The sequence below is a fragment of the Saccopteryx leptura genome, chromosome 1 (genome assembly GCF_036850995.1).
Source record: "Saccopteryx leptura isolate mSacLep1 chromosome 1, mSacLep1_pri_phased_curated, whole genome shotgun sequence".
In the NCBI taxonomy this organism is placed as follows: Eukaryota; Metazoa; Chordata; class Mammalia; order Chiroptera; family Emballonuridae; genus Saccopteryx; species Saccopteryx leptura.
The window spans coordinates 12,651,471-12,678,489 of NC_089503.1; the positions used below are offsets into that span (position 1 = coordinate 12,651,471).

General features: G+C 57.5%; 1 protein-coding gene across 1 annotated transcript; it reads right to left on the reverse strand.

Moving 5' to 3' along the window:
- Positions 1-25,377, reverse strand: CD5 (CD5 molecule). Its single transcript, XM_066360391.1, has 11 exons — positions 25,261-25,377; positions 14,687-14,725; positions 11,087-11,392; positions 10,135-10,197; positions 9,534-9,866; positions 5,665-5,958; positions 4,918-5,043; positions 4,197-4,250; positions 3,168-3,290; positions 2,550-2,641; positions 1-681 (listed from the first exon to the last, which is right to left on the reverse strand). The coding sequence occupies exons 1-10, from the start codon at positions 25,310-25,312 to the stop codon at positions 2,553-2,555; spliced, it is 1,479 nt and encodes a 492-aa protein (XP_066216488.1). The 5' UTR covers positions 25,313-25,377; the 3' UTR covers positions 1-681; positions 2,550-2,552.
- Positions 25,378-27,019: the final 1,642 nt, after the last annotated feature.

A 27,019-nucleotide genomic window follows, 5' to 3' on the forward strand; every position in this document is an offset into this window, starting at 1 on the left:
GGGAAGGGTGGTTCTGGGCCAGCGCTGGGTCGGGCACCACGTGGAGTCTGGGCACCCACCCGATGCCCCAGCTGGCAGCTAAGCTGTCTCTGTCAGGCGTGCAGTCCTCTGACCGTGGGGGCTGCCGCGCCCCCCACGTCAGGTGCCCCTGCCCTCAGACATGTCCAGAGGCACGGGGTCGGGGGTGACCCGGACTGAGGAGGCCGGGCACTCTAGTTCTCAGAAAGTAGAAAAGGTGTTATTTACAAAGGACATTAAAACTACACTAGAGAACTCAGCTGCCACCCCCCACCCCCGTGTGAGCTTTCTGTCAGTCCTCACTGGGGTCCGAGTCTGAGGAGGGGGCCAATTCTGCTTGGGTGCCGCTCCCCACAGATGGGAGGGGGCTTCCAGGGCCTGGCCCCCCAGGTGTCTGCTGGGGGCGTTGCTTATTTGTGGGCTCTGGCCTTGCACAGCTACCACATTTGAGGGGTCAGCGAGCTGTGTTGTGGGTTCTCTGGGCCGGGCTCCTGCGGGGGATGTCAGAGCCAGCCTGCGAGCCGCAGGGCAGTGGGACATGTTTGAGAGGCCCCCTGCCCCTGTCCATGTTCTGGCTGGGGCAGAAATCAGGACCTATCCAAGCAGCAAAAGCGGTGTTCTCAGGACAGTCTGGCTCAGGATGCTCGCTCCTGGTTCCCGGGTCTGCAGGTGAGAAGGCAGCATGTCAGCGGAGGGAGCCCCACGTCCTGGAGGTGGTTTTGGGGGTGGGGGTCAGGCCCCAAGGCCCAGTTCAATGTCAGGGTCAGTGGCTGTCCCTCTGGATCAGGGCTTCTCCTTCCTCCTGGAGAGGTGTAAGTCTGCCCTGGAGAGGGGTAACTGTGTTGGAGGGGTGTAAGTCTGCCCTGGAGGGGTGTAAGTCTGCCCTGGAGGGGTGTAAGTCTGTCCTGGAGGGGTGTAAGTCTGCCCTGGAGAGGGGTAACTGCCCTGGAGGGGTGTAAGTCTGCCCTGGAGGGGTGTAAGTCTGCCCTGGAGAGGGGTAACTGCCCTGGAGGGGTGTAAGTCTGCCCTGGAGGGGTGTAAGTCTGCCCTGGAGAGGGGTAACTGCCCTGGAGGGGTGTAAGTCTGTCCTGGAGGGGTGTAAGTCTGCCCTGGAGGGGTGTAAGTCTGTCCTGGAGGGGTGTAAGTCTGCCCTGGAGAGAGGTAACTGCCCTGGAGGGGTGTAAGTCTGCCCTGGAGAGGGGTAACTGCCCTGGAGGGGTGTAAGTCTGTCCTGGAGGGGTGTAAGTCTGCCCTGGAGAGGGGTAACTGCCCTGGAGGGGTGTAAGTCTGCCCTGGAGAGGGGTAACTGCCCTGGAGGGGTGTAAGTCTGCCCTGGAGAGGGGTAACTGCCCTGGAGGGGTGTAAGTCTGCCCTGGAGGGGTGTAAGTCTGCCCTGGAGGGGTGTAAGTCTGTCCTGGAGGGGTGTAAGTCTGCCCTGGAGAGGGGTAACTGCCCTGGAGGGGTGTAAGTCTGCCCTGGAGAGGGGTAACTGCCCTGGAGGGGTGTAAGTCTGCCCTGGAGAGGGGTAACTGCCCTGGAGGGGTGTAAGTCTGCCCTGGAGGGGTGTAAGTCTGCCCTGGAGGGGTGTAAGTCTGCCCTGGAGAGGGGTAACTGCCCTGGAGGGGTATAAGTCTGCCCTGGGGAGGGGTAACTGCCCTGGAGGGGTGTAAGTCTGCCCTGGAGAGAGGTAACTGCCCTGGAGAGGGGTAACTGCCCTGGAGGGGTGTAACTGCCCTGGAGGGGTGTAAGTCTGTCCTGGAGGGGTGTAAGTCTGCCCTGGAGAGGTGTAAGTCTGCCCTGGAGAGGGGTAACTTCCCTGGAGGGGTGTAAGTCTGTCCTGGAGGGGTGTAAGTCTGCCCTGGAGAGGTATTAGTCTGCCCTGGAGAGGGGTAACTGCCCTGGAGGGGTGTAAGTCTGCCCTGGAGGAGTGTAAGTCTGTCCTGGAGGGGTGTAAGTCTTCCCTGGAGAGAGGTAACTGCCCTGGAGGGGTGTAAGTCTGCCCTGGAGGGGTATAAGTCTGTCCTGGAGAGGGGTAACTGCCCTGGAGGGGTGTAACTGCCCTAGAGAGGGGTAACTGCCCTGGAGGGGTGTAAGTCTGCCCTGGAGAGGGGTAACTGCCCTGGAGAGGGGTGACTGCCCTGGAGGGGTGTAAGTCTGCCCTGGAGGGGTGTAAGTCTGCCCTGGAGGGGTGTAACTGCCCTGGAGAGGGGTAACTGCCCTGGAGGGGTGTAACTGCCCTGGAGAGGGGTAACTGCCCTGGAGGGGTGTAAGTCCAGCAGGAAGCCTCCTAGGGGCTCTTACGGGTCTCTCGAGATAGAGTTTAAGAGGTGGTGTTAGTCCTCTGCTCTAATGGCCAAGTTAGCTCCCATCACCTAAGTCCTGGATGCTTGCTGCTGCTTTCCCTTTGCGTGAGTTAAGACACTGGAGCCCCTCATTCAGGGATGAGCAGGGTGGGCAGGAAGTGGGAGCCAGAGGCTGGTGCTTATCTCCAGGGCTGAGTGGGGATCACCAGGCGCCAGAGCCGTGCTCACCTTTCACAGCCTCTGAGCCCCGTGCAGGTCGTAGTCACTGTCAGAGGAGTTATCGGGCTGGGTGGAGACACGGTGCAGGGCCCCTTCCAGAGCTGTGGAAAGAAAGGCCACTTGCAGCGGGCTAATCCCACCGGTCAATCCAGACAGAGCCCAGAGCTCTGCGGGCTGTTGCATATCAGACAGGCTTTATGAGGCAGTGGCTTGACAGCCCCGAATCTGCTTTGATCAAGTCAGCCGAATGTTCACTAATGATGCTGAACTCCAGGCTCCCTGGGGTGTAACTGTTAGTGCCAGTCGGGAAGCATTCAATACAGGGCTCCCGCAGGCTAGTGGGCGGCTCTGTTCTGCCTCATTTACTGTCCGGCCAGCACAGCCCTGCAGAGAAACAGGTCTGTGGGGTCACAGCAGTGCTGGGGTTAATGGCATCCCAGCGCCTTCTCTGTCATTGAGTGGCCTGTTAAGGCTGTGTCCCTTCCACACCCTGCTGTGACCGCCGGCAGCAGGCAGTTTGGGCCCCCCCTCCGCTCCCCCCTCCCTGGGCTGCCCTTCTCTCTGGCCAGTCGCATGACCTGCACTCAGGCCCTGCCGGCACTGCTCAGAGCGCCTGCGGGCGCCTACCTGGATAAGCCGAGACCTGGGAGTTCCTGGGCGGCTGGCTGTACTCATTCTCCTCGTGCGAGCCTGGGGCGTTCTCAACCTGGGACCGGCGCACCGTCGTTGCGTGATCGCGATGGAAGGACACTGAGCAGACAGATGCAGGAGACAATGTTACTCTTGCTGCTCCTCCTTCCCAACAGGAGCCCAGAACTTTAATTTCCTGTTCCTATTGTGTAAAGGGGGGGTGCAGAGGTGCCCACGATTCCTTTAGCACATTCCTCTTTTCCTTTCTTCTTGAGCAGGTTCATACCAGTGGGGTCAGACTTAGGGCAGCTATGGCTTGACCAGCAAGCTGATTGGTAGGTTGGCCCTTCAGTCAGTCTATAAGTTTTAAGGAGTGAATTGGAACACGAGATAGGACAGATGTACCCCTGTCCCCCCGGAGCTGAGACCCTTTACTTAGAAGAAAAGACTTGAGCACACAGAGCCTTTCTGAAGGATCTGGCTCTTGACAAAAGAGAGGGGGGGAAGAATGTGGAGCGGGCAGCAGCAGGAGGGCTGTGGTTCCATCCGTGAGGGTGGCCCTGGCTGTGGCCACCAGGAGAGAGGACGGTGGCCAGGTGGGGGTGGGGCTGGCAGCATCACAGTGTTCTAGAACTGGCCTTGGACAGTCATTCCAGGATGAGGACATTGTAGGATGAAACTAGCCTGAACAGCCCTTCCCCTGCATCCCCGCTCTGGAGATGAACAATGCAAAAACGCCCATTAGAGTTCTGGTAAGTGTTGAAATAAAGACCCATGTCCAGCCTTGCCGAACTCATGGATATCCAAATCTGTTTGCTCATGGGTCCTCCTTCCTGAGCACCACCTCGTAACACCTGTTGGCACAGTCGCACCTGAGACAAGCTCGGTGCAGATCAGAGCGCTCAGGCAGCCACTGGCTCCGTCTGTGGTCAGCAGTGGGCCTCAACCCTGCCTCCATGGCTTCCTTTCTGCGTCTGAGGGACACTGGCTGGAGCTGGGGGAGGACCCTGCCTCCGGGACACTTACTGTTCTGGTTCATTGCCGTCGGGCCAATCCACTGGCGCTGCTTCTTCTGGCGGACTGGGTGACAGACAGGAAAGGCTGATGTGAGCATATGCGTGGGCACAGGGGAAAGGGCTGGCGGGGGCATGGGAGGAGATACAGATGCAGCTGAAAGGGGGGACTGCTGGGGAGGAAACTGCACCCATCTTGTGCTAGGGGTGACTGGTTCTCCGGCAGAAATGACTGTTTAGAACCAGAATAAGACCTGGGAAAGTGGCAGGGACCCAGCCAACGCTTCCCGCCTCTGGGCCTTGTTTTGAATAATGTTCTCCCGAGTTCTGCAAGACAGGGACAACCACCTGCTCTATTCCCTAGGTGAGTAATCGCCCATTAGGTAGATGAGGAAACAGGCTCAGAGAAGTGGCTTAGTCACCGTCATGTACAGCTGGTAGGTGGTGGCACTGGGCCTGGGACACATGTTTCCTGAGGTCAGAGGCCCTGCTGATGACCCGTCATTATCGAATGGCCACACCTTCCCTTTGTCCAGGAGTGGGTCTCAGCCGGGCCCCATGTGTGGGTGACTCGGCAACTACAACGTTCCTGACTTCCTAGTTCTGGTATTTGGGGCAGAAAAAGGCCAGTGGGCTGGAGAGGGGTGGGGCTGGCTGGCAAAGCAGAGGCAGGACCCCTCCTCATCTCCCCACACAGGCTCGAAAGGGAGGCGGTTCAGGGCACCTGTACTTACATTTCTTCACCAGCTTCTTGTAAGCGAGAGGGCCACACATGACCAGCAGCACGGCCAGGAGCACGAGGGCCAGGATGATGCTCATCACGGTGCCTGCGCCCAGGCCCGCCTGCTTTCGATCCTGGCCTGGGGGAGGCAGAGGAGTCGGGTCAGCCCCACCCTGTCTGGAACAGAACTGTCCACTCGGGGAAGGTGCTGGCTGGCTCCTCCCACTTGTTCACCAGCAAGAATGGGAGGCGGTGACCTGGTTTTCTCTCCACCATCCCTGGGATTCTCTGCTACACATTCACCCATCTACCATTTGTCATCTAACAACTGACCATCAGCTATCAGTCGTCACTTTCATAATCAGCTATTTAGCTTTCTGCCACCATATACGGCCCTGGTATGTGGTCATATACCAATAGCCGCCACCCTGCCCTCCTCTCTCTGATGTGTTACTCGGTGACCATTAATGCAGCACATCTGTACTATCTCTACTCTCTCTGCCCAAGTGGAGGGTAGAAGGGTGTTCCGTCATTTATTAGCTGCCTGACAGTGATGGCCAGTCAGTCCCCTCTTTTGGACTCTCGTTCATTACCGTCTCTGGCCCCCTCCCCCCCATTTGCATCTCCCCATCCTCTTCTGGGGGTCTGGGGCTCTCAGTCCAGCTCCTGGGGCCTGTTCTTCAGAAACGTGCTCACTGGGTGCTAGACGGAAAACCCAGAACTGCCCCTCCCCACTGTGGGCTGTGCGTGGCCCACTCACATGTGACAGACACCCTCTTGCAGTGGCTGGTTTTCTCCTGGAGCTGGTAGCACTGGGACAGCCTCTCCCAGGGGCACGAGAGCCCCCGGGAGGTCTTCTCGCCGACGTCCTGCACCTGGTAGGAGGTGACGTTGCCGCACCGCTGCTGCTGGCACACCTCCTGCCACCGCGCTGCGCCCCTGGCCGCGGAGCTGTGGCAGAGGGTTTCCCACTGCCTGCCCTGGCGCACCTCCACGGAGCCTGCACACACGTCGCTGCCCCCCACCAGGCGGCTCTGCACCTTGGGCTGGAAATCTGGGGTGGGGAAGTAATGGGAGATAAGGAGGCAGGTTTGGAGGGAACTCCCTGGACCCTGAGCCTACATACCTGGCCACTGGGGCCCTGGGCTGGTGCCAGAGTGGAGGCCACCTCGCGGGGCGTTAGGCATCATGTGGGACAACCTTCCTTTCTGTCCTTCCCTCCTCCTGGCATCCTTGCAGGCACCCCCAGCCCCACCCAGTCAGCAGCTGTCCTGAGACGGCACGACATGGGCACTCAGTGAAGAGGCTGGCAGGTGGCAGCCGCCAACAGGGAGTGGCCCCCGCCCAGGTGGCGCTAAGGGAAGAGCAGTGGGAAGTGCTTTTCTTTCCTCTTAGAAACGTTCTTATTCTCCTGCTGCTCCACGAGAGCTGGAAGGTCTTTACACAAAGGAAAACTGAGGCGCAGGGGCGGGAAACACCTCCTGCTCTGAGTCCTGGCAGTTCAGAGGGGGGACAGCAGCCCGGAATTCTGCTGCCCCGTCCCTGTGCCCTGAGGGGCAGACTGACATTTCTGCTAGTCAGGGTGGGGCCTGATCCATCACTGAGGCCCCCATTGCTCAGTTTAGAGGGAGATATGATCTCACCAGCTTTGGCCAGTTTCCATAGCAACATCCACCTTCAAAACCCTAGTAAATCTCCTGTTCAGAACGAACGTCAAAGGCCAGCCCCCTAGTTGTGGTTTGCAGGTTGCAGCGTGCAGGAGGGCTGGTTGAGGCTGAGAGCCAGCCCTTCTCCCTCAGGAGGCTGAGACCCGTGGAGGCTGCTTCTGCCTAGAGGGGGCAGCGCTCACTCATTCACCCCAGGCAGCCGATGGGGAGGGCTGTCCTGCTTGCAGGAGTGGTCCAGGGCAAAGCTTCCTAGCTCTGTGCCCACAGATCCCTGGACCCTGCTGAGACGCAGACCCTGATTCAGTAGGTCGGGAGTGGGGCCTGAGAATGTGCATTTCTAACCAGCCCCTCCCCGCCGGCAATGACATCTGTCCACTGTGGCTTACATGACAGGATCTGAGTGACCCTGCCTGAGGGGACATCTCAGCCAGTGCTCTATGACATTGGGCCAGAACTGGAGCCTCTCAGGGCCTCAACTTCCTCGTTCAGAGGATGGAGATAATAGTGGCCCCCGCTTCGAGGGCTGCTGTGGAAAGGAAGGAGTGCCCTGGCACCATCCCTGGCCCAGTGACGTAAGGCTTCCTAAAGTCTGGACTCCACCGGGACCCTCCCTCTGGCGGAAGCCCCCTCCCTCCCAGGCAGGAGAGGCTTATTCTTCCTTATATCGAACCATATAGTCTCTTTCCCTCAGTTTCTCCGTTGTCCTGGTTTGCGGCCACCTTCCCTCAATCATACCAGCATCTCTGGTCCCTTCAAGGTGCTGGCCTGTGGCTGGGCAGCCTCTGCATGAGGCCCTCTGGGGGCCAGCTCGGTGTCCCTCTGGGGGCCTGCTCAGTGTCCCTCTGGGGGCCTGCTCGGTGTCCCTCTGGGACCCTGCTCGGTGTCCCTCTGGGGGCCTGCTCGCTGTTTCTCTGGGGGCCTGCTCAGTGTCTCTCTGGGACCCTGCTCGGTGTCTCTCTGGGGGCCTGCTCGCTGTCTCTCTGGGGGCCTGCTCGCTGTCTCTCTGGGGGCCTGCTCAGTGTCCCTCTGGGACCCTGCTCGGTGTCCCTCTGGGACCCTGCTCGGTGTCTCTCTGGGGGCCTGCTCGCTGTCTCTCTGGGGGCCTGCTCGGTGTCTCTCTGGGGGCCTGCTCGGTGTCTCTCTGGGGGCCTGCTCGGTGTCCCTCTGGGGGCCTGCTCGGTGTCCCTCTGGGGGCCTGCTCGGTGTCTCTCTGGGGGCCTGCTCGCTGTCTCTCTGGGGCCTGCTCGGTGTCTCTCTGGGGGCCTGCTCGGTGTCCCTCTGGGGGCCTGCTCGGTGTCTCTGGGGGCCCTGCTCGGTGTCTCTCTGGGGCCCTGCTCGGTGTCTCTCTGGGGCCCTGCTCGGTGTCATTCTGGGGGCCTGCTCGGTGTCTCTCTGGGGGCCTGCTCGGTGTCCCTCTGGGGGCCTGCTCGGTGTCCCTCTGGGGGCCTGCTCGGTGTCTCTCTGGGGGCCTGCTCGGTGTCCCTCTGGGGGCCTGCTCGGTGTCCCTCTGGGGGCCTGCTCGCTGTCTCTCTGGGGGCCTGCTCGGTGTCTCTCTGGGGGCCTGCTCGCTGTCTCTCTGGGGGCCTGCTCGGTGTCTCTCTGGGACCCTGCTCGGTGTCTCTCTGGGGGCCTGCTCGCTGTCTCTCTGGGGCCCTGCTCGGTGTCCCTCTGGGGCCCTGCTCGGTGTCCCTCTGGGGGCCTGCTCGGTGTCCCTCTGGGGGCCTGCTCGGTGTCTCTCTGGGGGCCTGCTCGGTGTCTCTCTGGGGGCCTGCTCGCTGTCTCTCTGGGACCCTGCTCGGTGTCTCTCTGGGGGCCTGCTCGGTGTCTCTCTGGGACCCTGCTCGGTGTCTCTCTGGGGCCCTGCTCGGTGTCTCTCTGGGGGCCTGCTCGGTGTCTCTCTGGGGCCCTGCTCGCTGTCCCTCTGGGGGCCTGCTCGGTGTCCTTCTGGGGGCCTGCTCGGTGTCTCTCTGGGGGCCTGCTCGGTGTCCCTCTGGGGGCCTGCTCGGTGTCCTTCTGGGGGCCTGCTCGGTGTCTCTCTGGGGCCCTGCTCGGTGTCTCTCTGGGGGCCTGCTCGGTGTCTCTCTGGGGGCCTGCACGGTGTCCCTCTGGGGGCCTGCTCGCTGTCTCTCTGGAGCCCTGCTCGCTGTCTCTCTGGGGGCCTGCTCGGTGTCCCTCTGGGGGCCTGCTCGGTGTCTCTCTGGGGGCCTGCTCGGTGTCTCTCTGGGGGCCTGCTCGCAGTCTCTCTGGGGCCCTGCTCGTTATCTCTCTGGGGGCCTGCTCGCTGTCTCTCTGGGGGCCTGCACGGTGTCTCTCGGGGGGCCTGCTTGGTGTCTCTCTGGGAGTTCGTCCCCAGGGCCACTCTCACCATCCCTGCTACCCCTTCTGTCTCTGGGATTTATGAACTTTCCCTCCTGCAAAGCTTGACCTGGGGTGGTGGGTATGCAACATAATTGAACGACAAGATAACCTGGACTTGTTATCTTTGAATATATGTATCCTGATTTATTGATGTCACCCCATTAAAAAAATAAAATTATATAATAAAAAAAAAAAAAAAAAAAAAAAAGCTTGACCTGCCAGCTGCTCCATCCTGCTCTGGTCCTTGACACAAACCGCGACCCCCACCCTTAGAAGCCTCCTCTGCTTTGCTCCACCATGCTTCTCCTCTCCCTCAAAACCCACGAGGAGACCTTGCCTCCTCCTGGAAGTCATGCTGACCCCACCTCCCCGTGTGGCATTCGGTGCATGCGGGCTTGTTCGAGTTGCTTTGCAGAGATTCCCAAGGTGCCAGGTGTGACTGCAGCCTCCCCACCCCACCCTGCCTACCACTTAGAGGCCAACCATCGGCCCTGCACCTCCCTCGGGCTCTCCACGGTGCCCTGTGCTCCACGCAGAGGTTTTTGGGAACACGTGGTGACTGGCCATCTAGGGACTCCTGAGGGTCCGGCCCGGCCTCACTCACCGGCACAGACAAGGGCGAGAGGGCGGCCGTCCTCCCAGGGCTGGACCCTGCTGAAGCACTGCTCCAGGGGGTACCGGCTCGCATTCTGGATCTTCCATCGGATGGGCAAGGGCCTGCTTCCCCCGGGGGCGTGGATCCTGGTTGCCTCGTCTTCCCGCAGGGGCTTCAGGAAGGAGCCACACTGGAGGGCCTGACAGATGCGGTGCCCCAGGATCTCCAAGCCGTCCTCATCTTTGTACCTGATGGTGCCACCCAGGCTGCCCCTGTAGAATTCCACCACGCCTGCGCACCGAAGGCCCTGGGGCCCTGGCACCAGCTGCAGCCGGGGAGGAGCTGGGGGGAGAGAAGGGAGAGGGGTGTGTGTCTGAGCGACAACAGCCGTCAGGGGGACCCTCCTTGCTCCTGGACTTTGGCTCCAACACACAGACAAATGAAGGACTGGCCGATGGCCCTGGGAAGTGCTGCCATCCCAAATATTTCATGGGACCTACTTCTACTAAAACTTTTCATGTTTATCTGAAATTCACATGTAACTGGGCATCCTGTGGTTTTCATTGCTAATCGGACACCCTCCCCCCAGGGCGCCTCAGAATCCTCTTACCTGTAGGTTCTGGAGTGGTTGTGGGTGGTGGCCTTGTGGGAGGTGGGGTTGTCTTCTGTGGCTCTGCAAAGAGACACTCTGGTGAGGGGGGGGGGCGAGGAACCCCAGGAGGGAGAAAGAGCCAGGAAGAGAGAAGAATGGGGGGGTAGGTGGGGAGTGCTGAGGGCAACTGCAGTGTTGAGAAGACCTGGAACTCATGATGTAAGTACCACCTGCCGCAGGAAGCCCCATGCCCACACACTGTTTCTAAGCCTTCTGTGAGGTAGGTGTTACTGGCCCATTTTACAGTTGGGAAAACAGAGGTTAAGAGGAGACAATGAAATTAGCAGTTGACAGAACCAGGTCCTCAAGCTTTTCCATCCCATTAGACAGGTGCCACACGGGGGCAGTTGTAAATCAGGGACCCTCTTCCACCTGCGTGCTCAGGCCCCAGATCCCAGGCCCTGGGCAGCCTCCTTGGGCTGGTGCCCAGGCCAGCAGAACCCACCTAAGCTGGTGCCCAGGCCAACAGAACCCACCTAAACTGGTGCCCAGGCCAGCGGAACCCACCTAAGCTGGTGCCCAGGCCAACGGAACCCACCTAAACTGGTGCCCAGGCCAACGGAACCCACCTAAGCTGGTGCCCAGGCCAGCGGAACCCACCTAAGCTGGTGCCCAGGCCAGCGGAACCCACCTAAGCTGGTGCCCAGGCCAGCGGAACCCACCTAAGCTGGTGCCCAGGCCAGCGGAACCCACCTAAGCTGGTGCCCAGGCCAGCGGAACCCACCTAAGCTGGTGCCCAGGCCAGCGGAACCCACCTAAGCTGGTGCCCAGGCCAGCGGAACCCACCTAAGCTGGTGCCCAGGCCAGCGGAACCCACCTAAGCTGGTGCCCAGGCCAGCGGAACCCACCTAAGCTGGTGCCCAGGCCAGCGGAACCCACCTAAGCTGGTGCCCAGGCCAGCGGAACCCACCTAGGCAGATCAGGCTCAGCGGCTCCTTCTGGCCGGCCGTGGTGAAGCTGCAGTTGGAGAAGGACCCCACTTGGCCGAGGCAGGTGACGTGGTTCTGAGGGCTGTGGAAGTGAGCGATGTGATCGAAGATCAAGGCGTTCCCGCAGCTCAGCTTCCCGCAGACCTGGGAGGCCTGCCTGAGTCCCTCCCGGCTGTTAGTTCTTTGGCTCCAGCTCTGGCTGTCCACCGTGTGCCACACGCCAGACAGGTAGACCTCCAGCTGACCCTGGCACTTTGAGTAGGAGCCTCCTAGTCTCAGCTGGAACCCTAGGGGTCAAAGAGGTGGGGGTGGGGTCAGGCTGGAAGGACTGCTCACTCCCTCTCCCCCCAGTCGCTGCCTGGGCTCCCACACCCAGCCGGGCTGCCTTCGGCCCCACGGGCTGTCTGCCTCGCTCCTGTGAGCTCCTCCTTTGGGGCACTGCAGGGACTTCCCAGAAACTCAGACTGGGCCTCTCCTGACTCACTCGGCCCCCTGAAGCCAGGGCCCGGAGGATGGGGCTCAGAACCCAGGGGAACTCAGTGGGCGAGGGGTCCTCAGCACCCACAATGCAGCAACATTGCCCCGCTCCTGGAAATTCTGTCTCCATCGATCTGAGATAGGCCTGGTGTCTGTTTTATTTCCTCTAACTTTTATATTTTTATTTTGTGTATTTTTCTGAAGTGAGAAGCGGGGAGGCAGTGAGATAGACTTCCGCATGCGCCCTACTGGGATCCACCCGGCATGCCCACCAGGGGGCAATGCTCTGCCCATCTGGGGCATTGCTCCATTGAGGCAGGAGCCATTCTAGTGCCTGAGGTGGAAGCCATGGAGCTGTCCTTAGTGCCAGGGCCAATTTTGCTCCAGTGGAGCCTTGGCTGTGGGAGGGGAAGAGACAGACAGAGAAGAAGGAGAGGGGGAGGGGTGGAGAAGCAGATGGGCGCTTCTGTGTGCTATGACCGGGAATCGAACCTGGAACTTCCACATGCTGGGCTGACGCTGTACTGCTAAGCCAACTGGCCAGGTCCTCTAACTTTATTTATTTATTTATTTATTTATTTATTTATTTATTTAGAGAGACAGAGAGAGGGACAGATAGGGACAAACAGGAAGGGAGAAAGATGAGAAACATCAATTCTTTGTTGCGGCACTTTAGTTGTTCATTGATTGCTTTCTTATATCTGCCTTCACCAGGGGGCTCCAGCCAAGCCAGTGATCCCTTGCTCAAGTCAGAGACCTTGGACTTAAGCCAGTGACCTTATGGCTCAAGCCAGTGAACTGGGTCATGTCTATGATCCCATGCTCAAGCCAGTGACCTTGCGCTCAAGCTGGCAAACCCGTGCTCAAGCCAGTGACCTCGAGGTTTTGAACCTGGGTCCTCTGCTTCCCAGGCTGACACTCTATCCACTGTGCCACTGCCTGGTCAGGCTCTTTTTCTCTAACTTTTAAAATCAGTTTTATTAAGGTACAATTTATGTACAGTGAAATGCACTCATTTTAAGGATATTTGTTCAATGGAATTTGATAAATGTGTGTATGCATCTGTAATCACCACCAATCTTTGAATATAGACTATTTCCATCACCCAGAAAGACCTTGAATCCAGCCCCAGGAAACCACTGGTCTGCTTTCTGTCACCAAAGATGCGTTTTGCCTGCTCTAAAATGTCATATAAGTGGAATTACCCAGCATTTTTGTTTGTGTCGTTCAGTTTTGCACAGCGTTTGAGGTTTCTCCCGTTGCTGTGCCTGTCTGTAGTTCATGCTTTTCGGTAGCCAAGCTCCATTGTGTGGTTGTGTATGCCACACTTTGTGTACCCATTCGCCACTTGGGTTGTCTCCGGGTTTGGCTACTGTGAACATTCATGCACTGATCTTTGCCATTCTGTGGGCATATCTTTGGGAGGAATCCCTGGGTCATAGGTTGGAACATAGCTTGTGTGATTTGCTAAAGCTCCGTGGAGGGAAAAATAAAAAAAGAATATGTTTGCTTTGCCTAAAGAGATTCTGGGAAGATATGCAAGAAATGAATAAATGTGTTTATTACTTGCGGTGTTAGGATGGGGGACAGAGATGAAAAGGAGACTCTTTACTGTATATCTTTTATATATTTAAGGTTTAGAGCAGGGGTCCCCAAACTTTTTACACAGGGGGCCAGTTCACTATCCCTCAGACTGTTGGAGGGCCGGACTATAAAAAAAACTATGAAAAAATCCCTATGCACACTGCACATATCTTATTTTAAAGTAAAAAAAAACAAAACCGGAACAAATACAATATTTAAAATAAAGAACAAGTAAATTTAAATCAACAAACTGACCAGTATTTCAATGGGAACTATGGGCCTGCTTTTGGCTAATGAGATGGTCAATGTGCTCCTCTCATTGACTACCAATGAAAGAGGTCCCCCTTCCGGAAGTGCAGCGGGGGACCGAATAAATGGCCTCAGGGGGCCGCATGCGGCCCGTGGGCCGTAGTTTGGGGACCCCTGGTTTAGAGCCCTGCAACTGTTCCGTCTAGTCAAGAAGATTTTTTTTTAAATGTGAAAAGATCTTCCAAGTGATTTTGGTTTCTTTCGTCAGGAATTGCTAGTTAGACTGCCTTTTTCTTCCCTCAGATGAGGGCAATCAGGGCCCAGAGCACAGGGCTGGCCCGGCCCATGTCATTTGGCTAGTTAGAGGCCGAGGGGGTTGTCCTCACACCTGATACTGGCACAGCACGCTGACTCACTGAATCCTCACCAGAGAAGAGATTCGCCCCATTTTACAAGTGGAGAAATTGGGGCTCAGAGAGGACAAGTGATTTGCTAGGACTTGGAGCTAGAATTCTATTTCAGGGTTCCAGAGCCTTGTCTAGGGCCCGCCAAGGTCCCTGTGGTGGCTTCATGAGATGCCCCCAGCCCCATTTCTCCCCAAATACATTCAACATGATATTATCTCAGAAAATGTGAAAAAGAGAGATTTGTGGTGACGTGAATCTGGGAACTGGTGAGTGATTTCTTTGCTGCAGGACTTCTCAGACCCTTCACGAGGCCAGTGTGCACTGTCCACCTCCAGCAGGTGACGCGATGATGCCCACCCTTTGTCCAGTGCGTTCTGTGGACCCCTCTTTGGGAAGCACTAGCCTCTAGGATTCAAGTTCAACCTCAAAGGCAGGACAGTCGGCACACGCTGCAGTCAGGTGTAGCCCCTCTCTCTGCTGCCTCACCTGCGAACGTCTTTGACCAGGGCACATCTGGCAGGGCTGGACAGGAAACAGGACTTTGCAAGCTGCATTTATGGGCCTATATGTTTTTTGTGCATGGTGAGTGAGATATAATAATAATTATCCTGAGAACTAGCATTCGTGTGGTGCTTTATGGCCATCGAGGGCATCGATGTGCAGGTGGGCGTGTTTGTGTGTGTGTGTGTGTGTGTGTGTGTGTGTGTGTGTGTGTGCAGAGGGGCTCTCGCTGTCTGGTTCTCGCTGGGGTGGCGGAGGTGCTGATGTCTTCATTGTCAGGACTCCCTATAGCCTGGTAGCATCACAGCCCTGCTCCCCCTTACCTCCCTCGCTCCCCTCGGCCTCCGTGTGGCTCTAACTTACCTGAGTCCTCCCAGTGGGACCTTCCGAGGCAGGGAATGACTGTGGGAAGGAGAGAGCAAAGTCAGGAAGTGAAGTGTCCCTCCCGCTCCCTTCACGCACGGGCTGAACGGCGGCCTCTCCACCTGCCCCGCGACTGTGGCGCTTTCGGGGGCCGGCTTTCCGTCCTCCCTGTTGTAACCCCTGCGTGGGTCATGGCATCAGTTTCGTGGGTTGCAACCATCACTTTTTATTTTCTTGTTTTAAAAACTTTACTTTTTAAATGAACCAGGAGTAAGAGAGATTTTTCCTTTAGTGCACAATTCAATGGATGTTGATGCATGTAGATCAGTGAAATCACCACCACAATGAAGGCAGTGTCATCAGTATCTAAAACATTGATTAAAAAAAAATGAAATGGACCAGACTAGAGGATGTTGGAATGCACTGTGCACCGTGAGGATAAGGATCACCTGTTATGCCTTAGGTTGCAAAATAAAAACGTCCTGTTTGTTGCTTTGAATTAAAAAAAAAAAAGTTTGAACTCCGTAAGTCTACAGAACCAGGAAATGAGCCAGCAAGGGACTCCAAGACAAGATTGCCACTTCCTACTATTCCCACGGCAGGACAAGACGACAGCATTTTATCTCTCACGGCTTCCGGTTTCCAGAGGAGGACACTGAAACCCAGACTTGGATGGGCAGAGACTTGCCCAAGATGGCGCAGCCAGTCAGCAAGGAAGCCAAGACCACAGCCCCAGTGAACCTGTGCGTCAGGAACCGGCCTTCCCTCTGGCACAGCTCCTGCCTGGGCCCAGCCAATAGGGATGCAGGCCCCTTGGGGAGCTCCACCTTCTCCCAGTCCCACTGTGGGAAAGTGGGGGTCTCCCAGCAGAGCAGCCTGTGGCCGGCTGATCTGTGGTTGACCTGGAGGTTTGGTCAGGATGGGGATGGGGTGGAGTAGCACATGCGTCCTCTCGGAGCCCACCCTCCGGGTTCGCCACCCAGCATTATCACTCGTGGAACAGGGGCTTTGGCTGTCTGACTCCTGGACTGACTTCTTCTCCATTGCGATCTGGGGTCAGCACTGGGACAGGGCACCTCCTTTATATAGTGAATGACTGGGCCCTCGCTGGTTGGCTCAGTGGTAGAGCATTGGTCTGGGGTATGGATGTCCCAGGTTTGATTCCCTGTCAGGGCACACAGGAGAAAGAACTATCTGTTTCTCCATTCCCGCCCCCTCCCTTCTCTCTCTCTTCATTTCCCACAACTATGACTCTATTGGAGCAAGTTGGGCCCAGGCGCTGAGGATGGCTCTATGGCCTCACCTCAGGCACTAAAATAGCTCAGTTGCCGAGCAACGGAGCAACAGCCCCAGAGAGGCAAAACATCTCCTGGTAGGGGGCTTGCTGGGTGGATCCCAGGTTGGGGTACATGTGGGAGTCTGTCTCTCCACCTCCCCCCTTTTCACTTAAGGAAAAAAAGTACATGACTATATTTAAGTTGTTTTTGAGAAATTGTTGCTGAGTGTTAAGAAAATAAAAATAGGTGTTTTTTAAAATGCCCGCTCTTGCCTGAGTATTCTGAACCAGTGGTGGAATTGCACGGGCAGACTTGCTGCTCACCCTCTTGCCCTAACCAAGACTCCCTGTGATGAAGCCATATGGTCCTGTGACGTTGCCGCCATCTTGGCAGGCGCCTTTCATGGTTGCCCTGGGAGCCATGGCCCTCAGAAGGGGAATGTATTGGCCCTGGCTGGTTGGCTCAGCGGTAGAGCGTCGGCCTGGCATGCGGGGGACCCGGGTTCAATTCCCGGCCAGGGCACATAGGAGAAGCGCCCATCTGCTTCTCCACCCCCCCCCTCCTTCCTCTCTGTCTCTCTCTTCCCCTCCCGCAGCCAAGGCTCCATTGGAGCAAAGATGGCCCGGGTGCTGGGGATGGCTCCTTGGCCTCTGCCCCAGGCGCTAGAGTGGCTCTGGTCGCGGCAGAGCGACGCTCCGGAAGGGCAGAGCATCGCCCCCTGGTGGGCAGAGCGTCGCCCCCTAGTGGGCAGAGCGTCGCCCCCTGGTGGGTGTGCCAGGTGGATCCCGGTCGGGCGCATGCAGGAGTCTGTCTGACTCTCCCCGTTTCCAGCTTCAGAAAAAAATACAACAAACAAACAAACAAATAAAAGAAAAAAAAGAAGGGAAAGGTATTTCTCATGTAGGGGGAGTGTCTGGCACAGAGCAGTGGTCAGAAGGTGTGGACCGCCTGTCAATCATCTCATCTATTGCAGTGGGCAGGGCGGCCTCAGGAAGACATGGTGGAGATGCCCAAGCTCACGAGGCTAGAGAGGAGGCAGGAGGCCTTGGCCTTGCCTCACTCTCACCCCTGACCTCTCACTCCTGCCTCCCTCTGGCCCCAGCTCCCCATCAGGAATGGGGTTGTCCACCTTTAGGGCATCATTTCCTTGGCCGAGCTACGAGGACCGAGGCAGCTTGAAGTGCACGTATGGGGAAAGGGGACACAAAGACCCACCCTTCGGTGCTGCGCAGGTTTGCAGGCCCTGATACCTTGCTCTGGGGCTGAGTACCAGCTCTGCCACTTCCTGCCCCTGGGCCCCGAGGAGCACGCCTCCTAGCCCCTCTGAGTCTCAGTTTCCTCATCCCCAGCACGGGAACAAGAAAGAGACCAGCTTTGTAGCAAGGAGATGAAATGATCTACATAAAAGACTTTGCCGGTGCCTTCCTGGCCCGCGTTCGGTGCTCGCAGCGGGAGTCGCTGGCTGTGACGGGATGGCCAGGGGCCGGTGTTGGCCGAGGGAGAGTTCCCGGGGGAGGACTCCCTGTCCAGGGCACTTGGACAGCCAGGTCATAGGGCTCACACTCCCCTTTCCCACTTGAGACCCTTGTATTCCCAAAGTCACCTCGGTCAACATTCATTATCAACAGCACTACCATTACTGAGCACCTGCTGTACACTGGGCCCAGGGGTCATTCATTTCAGACGTCATGGTTAATGTCCCACAAGGCCTCACCACACGAGTTGAGTATGGTCATAAAATTAATGTTAGGAGGGGCAAGTGCCCCATCCAGGGTGCCACTGCCAGCAACCGGCGGGGCCTGGACTTGAACCATAAGCCTGCCTCTTAAACCCACGCTCTCTACTTCCTGCTACCCATTTGTGCCTCCAAAGTGCCGTGTTTGGGGACGCAGAGATGAGCACAACCCAGACCCTGACCCCGACGGAGATGCTCGTGTCCCCAGACCCTGAAGCCCCTTAGCCAGACCCTCCTGGCAGGTCTCACACAGACCCGGGTCCTGCTCAGAGCGCGTGCTTGGGAAAGACCGCACAAGCTAGACAACCAAGGAAAATTCTAAAAAAGACAGTGCTCTGTAGAGAAAAAGCGCCGCTGCGTTCTTGGGCTCCGCCTCCCTCTGGATGCCCGGCTGTCCCTGGTTGAGTGGCATTTCCTGTCTTGCCCCTCCAGCGCCTTCATCTCCACTGGAGTTGGCACTCTCCAGGGCTCTGGGAGATGAACACGAGCTCTCTCAAACCTCACCTCAGCTCTGCGAAGTAGGTGCTATTGTTCCGATTCTCCATTTTATAGCTGAGCAAACTGAGAGCGATGAACTAGCCCAAGCAGCCGGTGAGCGCTGGGGCCAGGCCGACTGGAATGGAACTTGTGTTTTTGACCTCTGGGCCAAGCGGCCTCCCTTTCCTTTGGAGGGAAGGCCACGGCAGCTGGCCCCGGATTGCACCAGGTCCTGCGTGTTTCTGGTGTGCACACCTGATGAGAGGGAATGAACTTGTCTCTGTTGTGAAACATGGCGTGGAGAAGACTTCCCCGGGAAGTTCTGTGTGATCTTGGCAAGTCACTCAACCTCTGTGAGCTCGGTTTTCTCACCTATACAACGAGGAAGCTAGATTCCACGAAACTTCCCCTTCCTCTCGGGTGAGGACGACCCGGAACCCTTAGTTCCTGAGGTATCTGAGCAGCTGGCAGGGCGTAGGCAGAGCTGGCCAGTGAGGTGCGTGCCTGGCTTGGAGGCGTCCTGGTCTTTCAGTCTGTCCAGGGAGATGTTCAGGCTCTGACCGTCCACTGCTTGTTTTAGCTGCATCGCCCGGGGGTCAGACCGACATCTTCCTTCCCTGAATCTGGTAGACTGTGCTCAGGGTTTCTCTGACCCCCTCCCTGCCACAGCCTACACCGCCGCCCCTGCCTGCAGCCTGAGGTCCGAGGCTCTGCTGTGGGCAGAACCTGCAGACGGAAGCCTGGAGACCCCTGAGACCACGAGGGACAGGAGGCACGGAGCGTTATGCCATTTCCTAACCCGCCATCCGCAGCAACACCCAGCAGCTGGCACTGGGGACGAGAAGGCTCCAAAGGCCCCTTCCTTCTCTGAAATCGGCTTTAGGCGACCCCTGTGTTTTGGTCGTTCGACCCCCGCTGGGGTCGCGACCCACAGGTTGAGAACCACTGGCTTAGACGGATCACGTCCAGGCAAAGCTCAGGGTCGGGAAGCCAGAGGTACAGGCCTCCTGACTCTCTCTGATCCCCCTTTCTCATTTCTGCATTTGTAGGGATTTAATCATGTTGACCCGCCTGCTCCGATGAGGTCTTGGTGAGGAGTAGAGGAATCCCTGAGAACAGCTCTGAGACACATATGTGTATACAGACGCCCACACACAAACATATGTCTCCTATACATATGTCCTCCTCTCCCTCCTTCCCCTCTCTCCCCCAACATTCCCCTGACTCTCACTTTGCCAATCCTGCAGTCCCCATTAGACTAGGTTAGAGCTCACTTGCTCTGCACAGTGTTAAAAACTTGGCGGGGAGGACTTTTTAAAAGGTTGCATTTTGTTTTGTTTTGCTTTATATAAAATAAATTCCAAAAAAGATCCAGATGTTTTTGAAAAATAGGTTGTTCTGGCCATCCGGGGCGCGTCCCCCCAGCCCCAGGCAGCGGCCTGTCCCTTCGGGGTGGCCATGGTCCCTGAGACAGCCTCCTGTGCCCTGCATCTGGAGAGCCTGGCTTCACACACCCGGTGGTCTCTGCAGTAAAATGCATGAATTTCCACATTAAGGAGGATACATCAGGAATATAAATAGCCTCCTATTCATCTATTCATTCAGGTCAGGATGTGCAGCACGCTCTGTTTGCCAGAAATCTACCAGTGTTGTTTGGGTTTGGAATTGCAGATGGATGTTTGCAGACCTTTGGGATGGGTCCCCCTTTACCGTGCTCAGGAGAGCCAGGAGGTACAAATCCCAGGTCAGCCTGCCTCTGACTCATTCAGAGGTCCTGCTTGGACCCCTGGACGCCTGCCCTCACAGTCCCTACATGCTGGGACATGGGGGGGTCCAGCAGGCACTGGGATCGCAGGAAGGACTGGTACATTACCGATGCTGACAAGAGTGAGAGTGAATATTGATTGAGCTCTTATTTCACGCAGACCCCAGGGCAGGTGAGAGTTTATCGTGGAAGACCCCAACAGTCTCCTATGGGGGTGCTGTCATCACAGCTTCCCAGATAGGGAAACCGGCGGCCTGATTTAGTGTGGTTTGAAGTCAGATGGTCCATTTTTCCATAAACAGTGATTTCTCCCTACTAGTCCATGAACTTCTCATCGATTTACAGCAAGCTCCGTGTCTCTGACGGCCGTTGGCGGCATTCTGGGTTACCCTTTCCCTCCTGCTCTGATGAGATCCCACCTTGGAAGGCCAGAGCCCCTTTGCCCTGGACAGACACTGGTCAGGGAGCTGTATCCAACCTGCGTCTCCACCAGAGAAACAAAGGTCACAAGGGCCACAACTCTGCTTCTCTGGCCGAGCCCCAGATGAAGTAATTGCTTTATGATTAGCTTTTTTTCACGTGGAAAAGGCGCAGAGAATCACGCTGGACTCACGTCAGGAGAGCCCGAGGACTGGAATTGCAGAAGGAACGGCATCTCGGGCCTCTAATCTCTCTCACCCAGGGCCGATGCCAACGAGCTTGTAGCGAGCCGGCCACAGGCAGAGTGGCCTTTGGGCCTTCACGATTTGGCTCCTTGCTCTCTCTCCCCAGTGGCCTGGTGTGTCTAATCGAATTTGCAGGAGTTTCATGCCACTGTCATGGTGACATGCCTTCCTTTTTTTGTTCAGCGCTTCTCATGTCCCGAAGCTCTGTCACACACAGGGGCTCATTCTTTCCATCTGCAGCCCTGTGTAGAAGGGACCAGACTCACCCCCATTTTAAGATCAGGAAACTGAGTTTCAGAGAGGCTAAGTGACTTGCCTGAAGTCACACAGCCTGCTGGTGGTAGAGTCAGGGCAGAAAACCCACCGCCGGCACTTGACATGGCCCCATGGGAGTCTACCATGGGTAGACCCCAGAGCCTTCTTGCCCCGTGGTACGGATGGGGAAACTGAAGCCGAAAAAAGGGAGGGCTCACTCTGAAACTCTCAACGGGATACTATATAGACCCTTGATGTCTCTGTCAGCTGCTGCTAGTCTTCTATCCTGTCCCCACCACATCTGTCCCAGCTGTGCCCCAGGGAGCAGGCAGCGTTTGGTGCCTGTGGAAGCCTGGAGTGCAGCCCCAGGGCACATAAGGATGCCCATGGCAGCGGTGATAATAGCAGTTATAATAATAGCAGTTATACCGGAAGTGGACACAATCCCTCTTCTGCAATTCAAACTTCAAGCCCAAGGCTTTCTTGTGTCCTTGGCTGGAGGGCATTTGTCGCCTTGAGGGGGTCCCTCTGAGGTTGTGAGTTCATGCTTCACTGCAGAAGTGATCTTGTTAGGAGGCGCTGCTGGAGACCTGGTTGGCGGGCGTGTCAGGAGCACACAGCCCATGCACAATATACATTCTGCAATCTGAAAAATCCTGAATTCCCAAAGCAACTGGCTCCCTGGGCTCAAGATAAAGGCTTGTGGAGCTGGACAGGTGAGTTACTGTCTCTCTGAAGGGCCCTTTCGCCTCTGCTCAGTTCAATAGAGTAAAAGGCCCAGTCGTCAGGGAGGCCCCTCTGCCTGAGTGCTGACGCCCCTTCTGCCAGAAGCCCGCCCGGGCTGCTGAGGCGTGCTCCCTCCCTCCCTCCCTCCCTCCCTTCCAGTATTCTTTCAGACATTTTCTTCTGTGAGGCCTACTGCATCCTCCCAGGTACAGCATGCCCCCCCCACCCCCTGCCCACAGCACTGACTCTGAGCCCACTCATGCAATCACTGGCCGGCTTGTCTCCTGTCTGTCTCCCCAGCACACCCCACTACCACGTCGGGTCCACCAGAGCAGGATTTTCCTTGGTCACCATGGTGTGTCCCCAGCCCCTGGAACGGTGCCTGGCACACAGTGGGTGCTCAGTACATACTTGCTCTCTGAAGGAATGAACGAATGAGTTAGATTTAATGACTGCAATTATCTTTCACGGCGGCAAAGTCGTTACCCCCCTTTCCTAGATGAGAAGGCGGAGAGTCAGAGAGGTGTTCTTGTCATTTGTGAGTAGCTGAGGAGAAATGGGACGAGTGTGCTAGGGCCTGATCCGTTGTGCCCAGAACCAGCAAGGGCCTCAGCTGTGCCGCCTGGGACAGTGGGCTGAGCGGCCTGCTCGCAGCTGAGGCTCCTGCCCCCCTCGTCTATTGTGGACACTCAGCCCTTTGGACTGGGACTGCCCCTCAGTGACCTAGGTCACTAATCTGAACCATTGCTGTTTCCTTGGTTGCACTTATCGTACTCTTTGTAAATATTTTGGGTGCTTTACTTGTGTTCTTTAGCGGGTCTCCTCTGTCACCTGGCACACAGTGCCAGATCCATGTGGGAAGAGGCTTCTGTTCTTATTCACTGCTGTATCCCCAGTGTTCGCACAGGGCTGGACGCATAGTAGATGCTCAATAAATACTTGTCGGTGAGTGAATGAATGAATGAGTAGCCTGTGCGAGAGGGCTGGGGAGCAGCAAGACTGTTGACGAGGCCAGCATCAGGCCCGACTCCTTCCCACCAAGTCTTACCTCATCTGGTTCCTGCCGACTCTGATAATACTACTACTGATATTAATAACGATAATGATAATTATTATTAATGCTTCTGAAACACTCTACCGTTTGCCGACATTCTCGCTAACACTCTACAGCATGGATTCCTTGAATTCTTAGAAACCTGTATGAGGTAGGTACTATTATATGCCCATATTGCAGAGGAGGAAACTGAAGCTTCCTCCCTGACAGGGCCAAGGTCACCCAGATGGCAAGTGGCAGACAGGAATTCAAACTGCCGAGTCCATAGCCTTCCACACCCCAGTGCTGGCTGTTGGAGCCCCGGTGGCTGGGGCTAACCCCACCACTGAGCGCTCGGGGCAGCCTCCCCGCCCCACTGGCAGCAGGTGAGCCCCGGGCAGGGCAGGGTTAAAGGCAGCAACAGAGGGAGCCGCTGTGGGAAGCCACGGTCAAAGTCGCCCCACCCATGCCGGTCATGGTCACCCCACCCATGCCAAGGGCATCTTCATGCCCCAAGGTCCCTAAGTCACTGGCACAACCCAGAAGGCCAGCCAGGAGGCTGCAGCGCCCGCCCTCAGGTCTGTGATAGCGAAGGACCCCTCTGGAATGGCTGAAGAGGTGCCTGTGTGGTTTGTCCCTGGACCTCGGTGGCTGCAAACCTGCTGGTGGTAGTTGTGTCTTGCAGCCATTTTTCTCGTCATAGGGATGGCTTTGGTGGTCTTTCTCTTAGCGAAGGGCCCAGAGGGACCTCCATGGGAACAGGCGTGCTGGCCTGGGGCCGGCTTTTCAGCTCACTGGCTGGCGTGCCCTGGGCTTCCCACTTAGTCTCTTTGGAGTCAGTTTTTATTGCTGTGCAATGGGAACAATGGGCCTGCCTACTTTATAGGCTTTATGGTGCTTATAGAAGAAAATGACTTTAGAGGTATTCTGTAAGTTGACCCACTGAGCAACGGGAACATTTATCATCCAGCAGTGCGTGTGCACGCGCGTGCGCTTACACACACACACACACACACACACACACACACACACACACACACACGCCGGGAACCATGTGCTCCTGGGGTCCCAGGTGGTTCCCGTTGTGCTGGGGTAAAGGCACTGCCTACGAGTCTTCCTGACTCTGGGCTCCTCTGCGCCAGGGACCTGCATGGTCCTGCCAGGGGCTATGCCCCACACTGGGACTCAGGTGGGAGGGCCATGGAGCGGAACCCACAGCCCCCCATTCTACAGGAGCTTGGCCGCCCCCTGCTCCAGTAGGGTCAGAGGCCTCAGGTGAAAGGTAGGTGGGGATTTAAGGGCTGGGCCCTAGGACACCCCATGGTCAAGGAGGTCTCAGCAGCTCCTTAAGAGGGTCCCGGAAGGCAGCCAGGGGCCCATTTCTAGACCTTTCCCCTGGAGACAGAAGACATTTTGTATCTCTTGCAGTTCTACAATAGAATGGTCGTGTAAACATGTGTGCGCATGGGCCATTGTCACATGCTTGGGGGGCAGTAAAATGACATTTGGAGGCATGTCTGGCTGATGAGAACACACACACAATTCTCGCACAGATACCTACTTACACACACAGTCACACAGCTTCTCTAGGAGGGACTGAGGGTCCCGGTTCGGCAGGCGATGCCTCCTGCGACCTTTCCTTCTGGACCGGGAAGGTGCCGGCTCCTTCCTGTCCCCACCCGTTCCCGTCTGGAGTCAGGCTCCTCTCTGCCTCACTTCACCTTCCAACCCTTGAGGAGTGGTCAGATCTCATCGAATTCACCTCCTGCATTTTATAAACGGGGCGATAGAGGCCCGGAGAGGCTCGGGAACCTATCCTGGGTGCACATGGCTGGGCTTAGAACCCACGGCTCAGGCCACAGCCCGAATGGCCATGCTCCCAACCCCCTAACTGCTCAGCATCCTCCCCAACGGCCAGAGTCAGTGGTGGCCCCAGCAGCAGGGCTCTGGTCCTGAGCCAGCGTCCCAAGTCCCTGAGGAGGGAGGACCGCCAGCTTTCATCATCGCCCCCTTCCCCTCGGCAAACAGGAGGCCCCAGATGGTTTCCACAGTGGCCCGCGGGGCACAGGGATGGGGTCTGGAGCCCCTCCTCTTGGCCCTAGGGGGAGCTCCCAGTCTGGCTGGATCCCCGAGCCCCAGGGACAGAACCAGAGGGACCAAGAACTAAGGTATGGACCTTTGAAATCGGCTTAGCTGCATTCTCAGAGGCGGTCCCCACCCCGTCTCAGCCTCTCTGCCCAGAGCACCCGCAGAGCTGCCCCGGAGACGGTGATGTTCCGTCCCTGGGCCTCCACGGAGAGGCTGGACACTTAGGGGGCCGGGGGAAGCCGCAAGGGGAAGCCCGCGTCGGAGGGGGCTGGATGGCTTGATTTCTAGGTTGAGCGACTAACTGAACATGGATCCTGCCTATAAGGGTCAGTAAGGCCCCGACAGGGCAGGAGAGAAGCAGAGTTTGGGCGCTGGGGGAGGGACGAGCAGAGCGAAGAGCGAAGCAGAGGGCTCAGACGGGGATCCTGGTGGCCCCGACCTGCATGATGCTCCTGAGAGGTGACATGCGGGCCTCAGAGTCAGACCAAAGGAAGGACTGGCATCTCCTTCCTTGCACCCAAAACCCGGGCAGATGCCCAGAAGGGGTACTCACCCATGACCCCCAGCAGGCACAGGGCGGCCAGCAGCGGTGGCTGAGACTCCATGGGCGCGGCCTCCTCCTGCCTCAGCCTCGGGGAGCTCAGCAGCCGTGGGTGAGGCTGTCTGGCCCCCGCGGCTCCCTCTCGGGAGGAGGGGCGGGGCGGGCGTGGGCAGGGTCGGGACTGGGGAGCTGTAGGCTAGGCCTGCGTCGTCGTCGTCCTCGCTGTGTTTGAAGTTGAACTGTCAACTTCCTCCCGGTAAAACCACCTGCCTCCATTCGAATGGCGGGCCCGGCTTCTGCCAGCTTCCTGCCCACGGTGCCCCGGATTGGGGCAGTGTCCCGACCACGCCACACTGGGGCAGGGCTCCTGGGAGGGAGGTGGCCTGGTCCCGAGGGCAAGCCTGAGGGGACTGAGAGGCCAGGACCAGTCCCCGAGGCGGGGGTCCCGCTGAGATGGTGGTGCTGAGCTGAGCTAGGGTGGGTGGGGAGAGGTGGGAGGTGGGGGGCACAACAGCAGTTCCTGCAGCCGGCTCCGTGATGAGAACCCAGAGGGTGCCCTCGCTCTCCCCTCACGGGGTGGGGGTGAGGAGGGGGTGTGAGGCGCATCCCCACAGGTGGCATTTCCTCAGGAGGCAGGGAGAGGCTCCCCACCGTGCTGGGCTGTGTCCGTGTGTGTGCGCGTGTGATCTCTGTTGGTGGGAGATCTCCGTGTCAATGAGCGAGACTTCCATGTCAACATGTGTGTAATCTCTACGTCGGTGGGAGATCTCTGTGCCCGTATGGCTCCCAGAGGGGCTGGAATCAGCCTCTGGCCTGTGAGAAAGGGCCAGCGTGGCCGGATTTCTGGAAAGTGGACGGGGAAGGCCCCAGCCCCCAGGAGCTGGGGCACATCCTGGACGGGGTAGACAGAGGCTCCGACTCAGGCTTCTTGGCACCTCTCATGTTCCGGGCCACTCCAGGCAGGCACGGGGGCAGGAGAGCCGAGTGTGACGTGTCAGAGGGTCAGAGCCAGGCCTCTAACTGCCCCGCCCCCTCCCCCCCCCAGGAGCTCCAGGTCCTGCCGGGTTGGGTTGGGGGGTTCTCCTTAGGTCCCCAGCATTGACTACTCCCCAGTCTCCACTATAGGAGGCCTGGAGGACTTCAGGCACTTGAATGAACTCATCAGAGGGAAGAACTGAGGCCTGGAGTCCGTGAGCGAGGACCCTCACAATAGCTGTAATTGGGGGCCACACCAACACCTCACACAGGCTTTGGAGGTGCTTTTCCCCGTCCTCAGAGATGATTCCACCTCGGCCTGTAGCCAGCCCTCGCTGGCCCCGCCCCCTGCCCTCCCAGACAGGCTTCCTTTCTTGTGTCTCTGGAAATCCCAGGATTTTTGTCCATTTGTTCATTCATCCACTCAACATATCTTTGTCCCATGCCAAACACCGGGGACACAGGGTGAATGGTCCCCGCCCAGCTTACACTCCAAGCACCCCTCTGTATAATTTCTCTCCTAAAGACTCGGTGTTTGGAAAGCTCTTACTGATCACACGAGCTGTCACGAGCGATGTGCACTAAGCGGCCCTTCACAGCCGTGTTTACCACACCAGTTTACGTAATTTCAGTCTGAAAGGGAGGAAGGATTTTAGTGAGCACCTCTGTGAGCCGGGGGTGTGGTGTGGCCTCTTCACCTTCCCAACCACTGTAGGAAGTGGGTGGAGTTTTCCAGTTCACAGCTGAGGAAACTGAGGCTCAGAGAGGATCGCAGTTGGCCTCTGGAGGTCAAAAC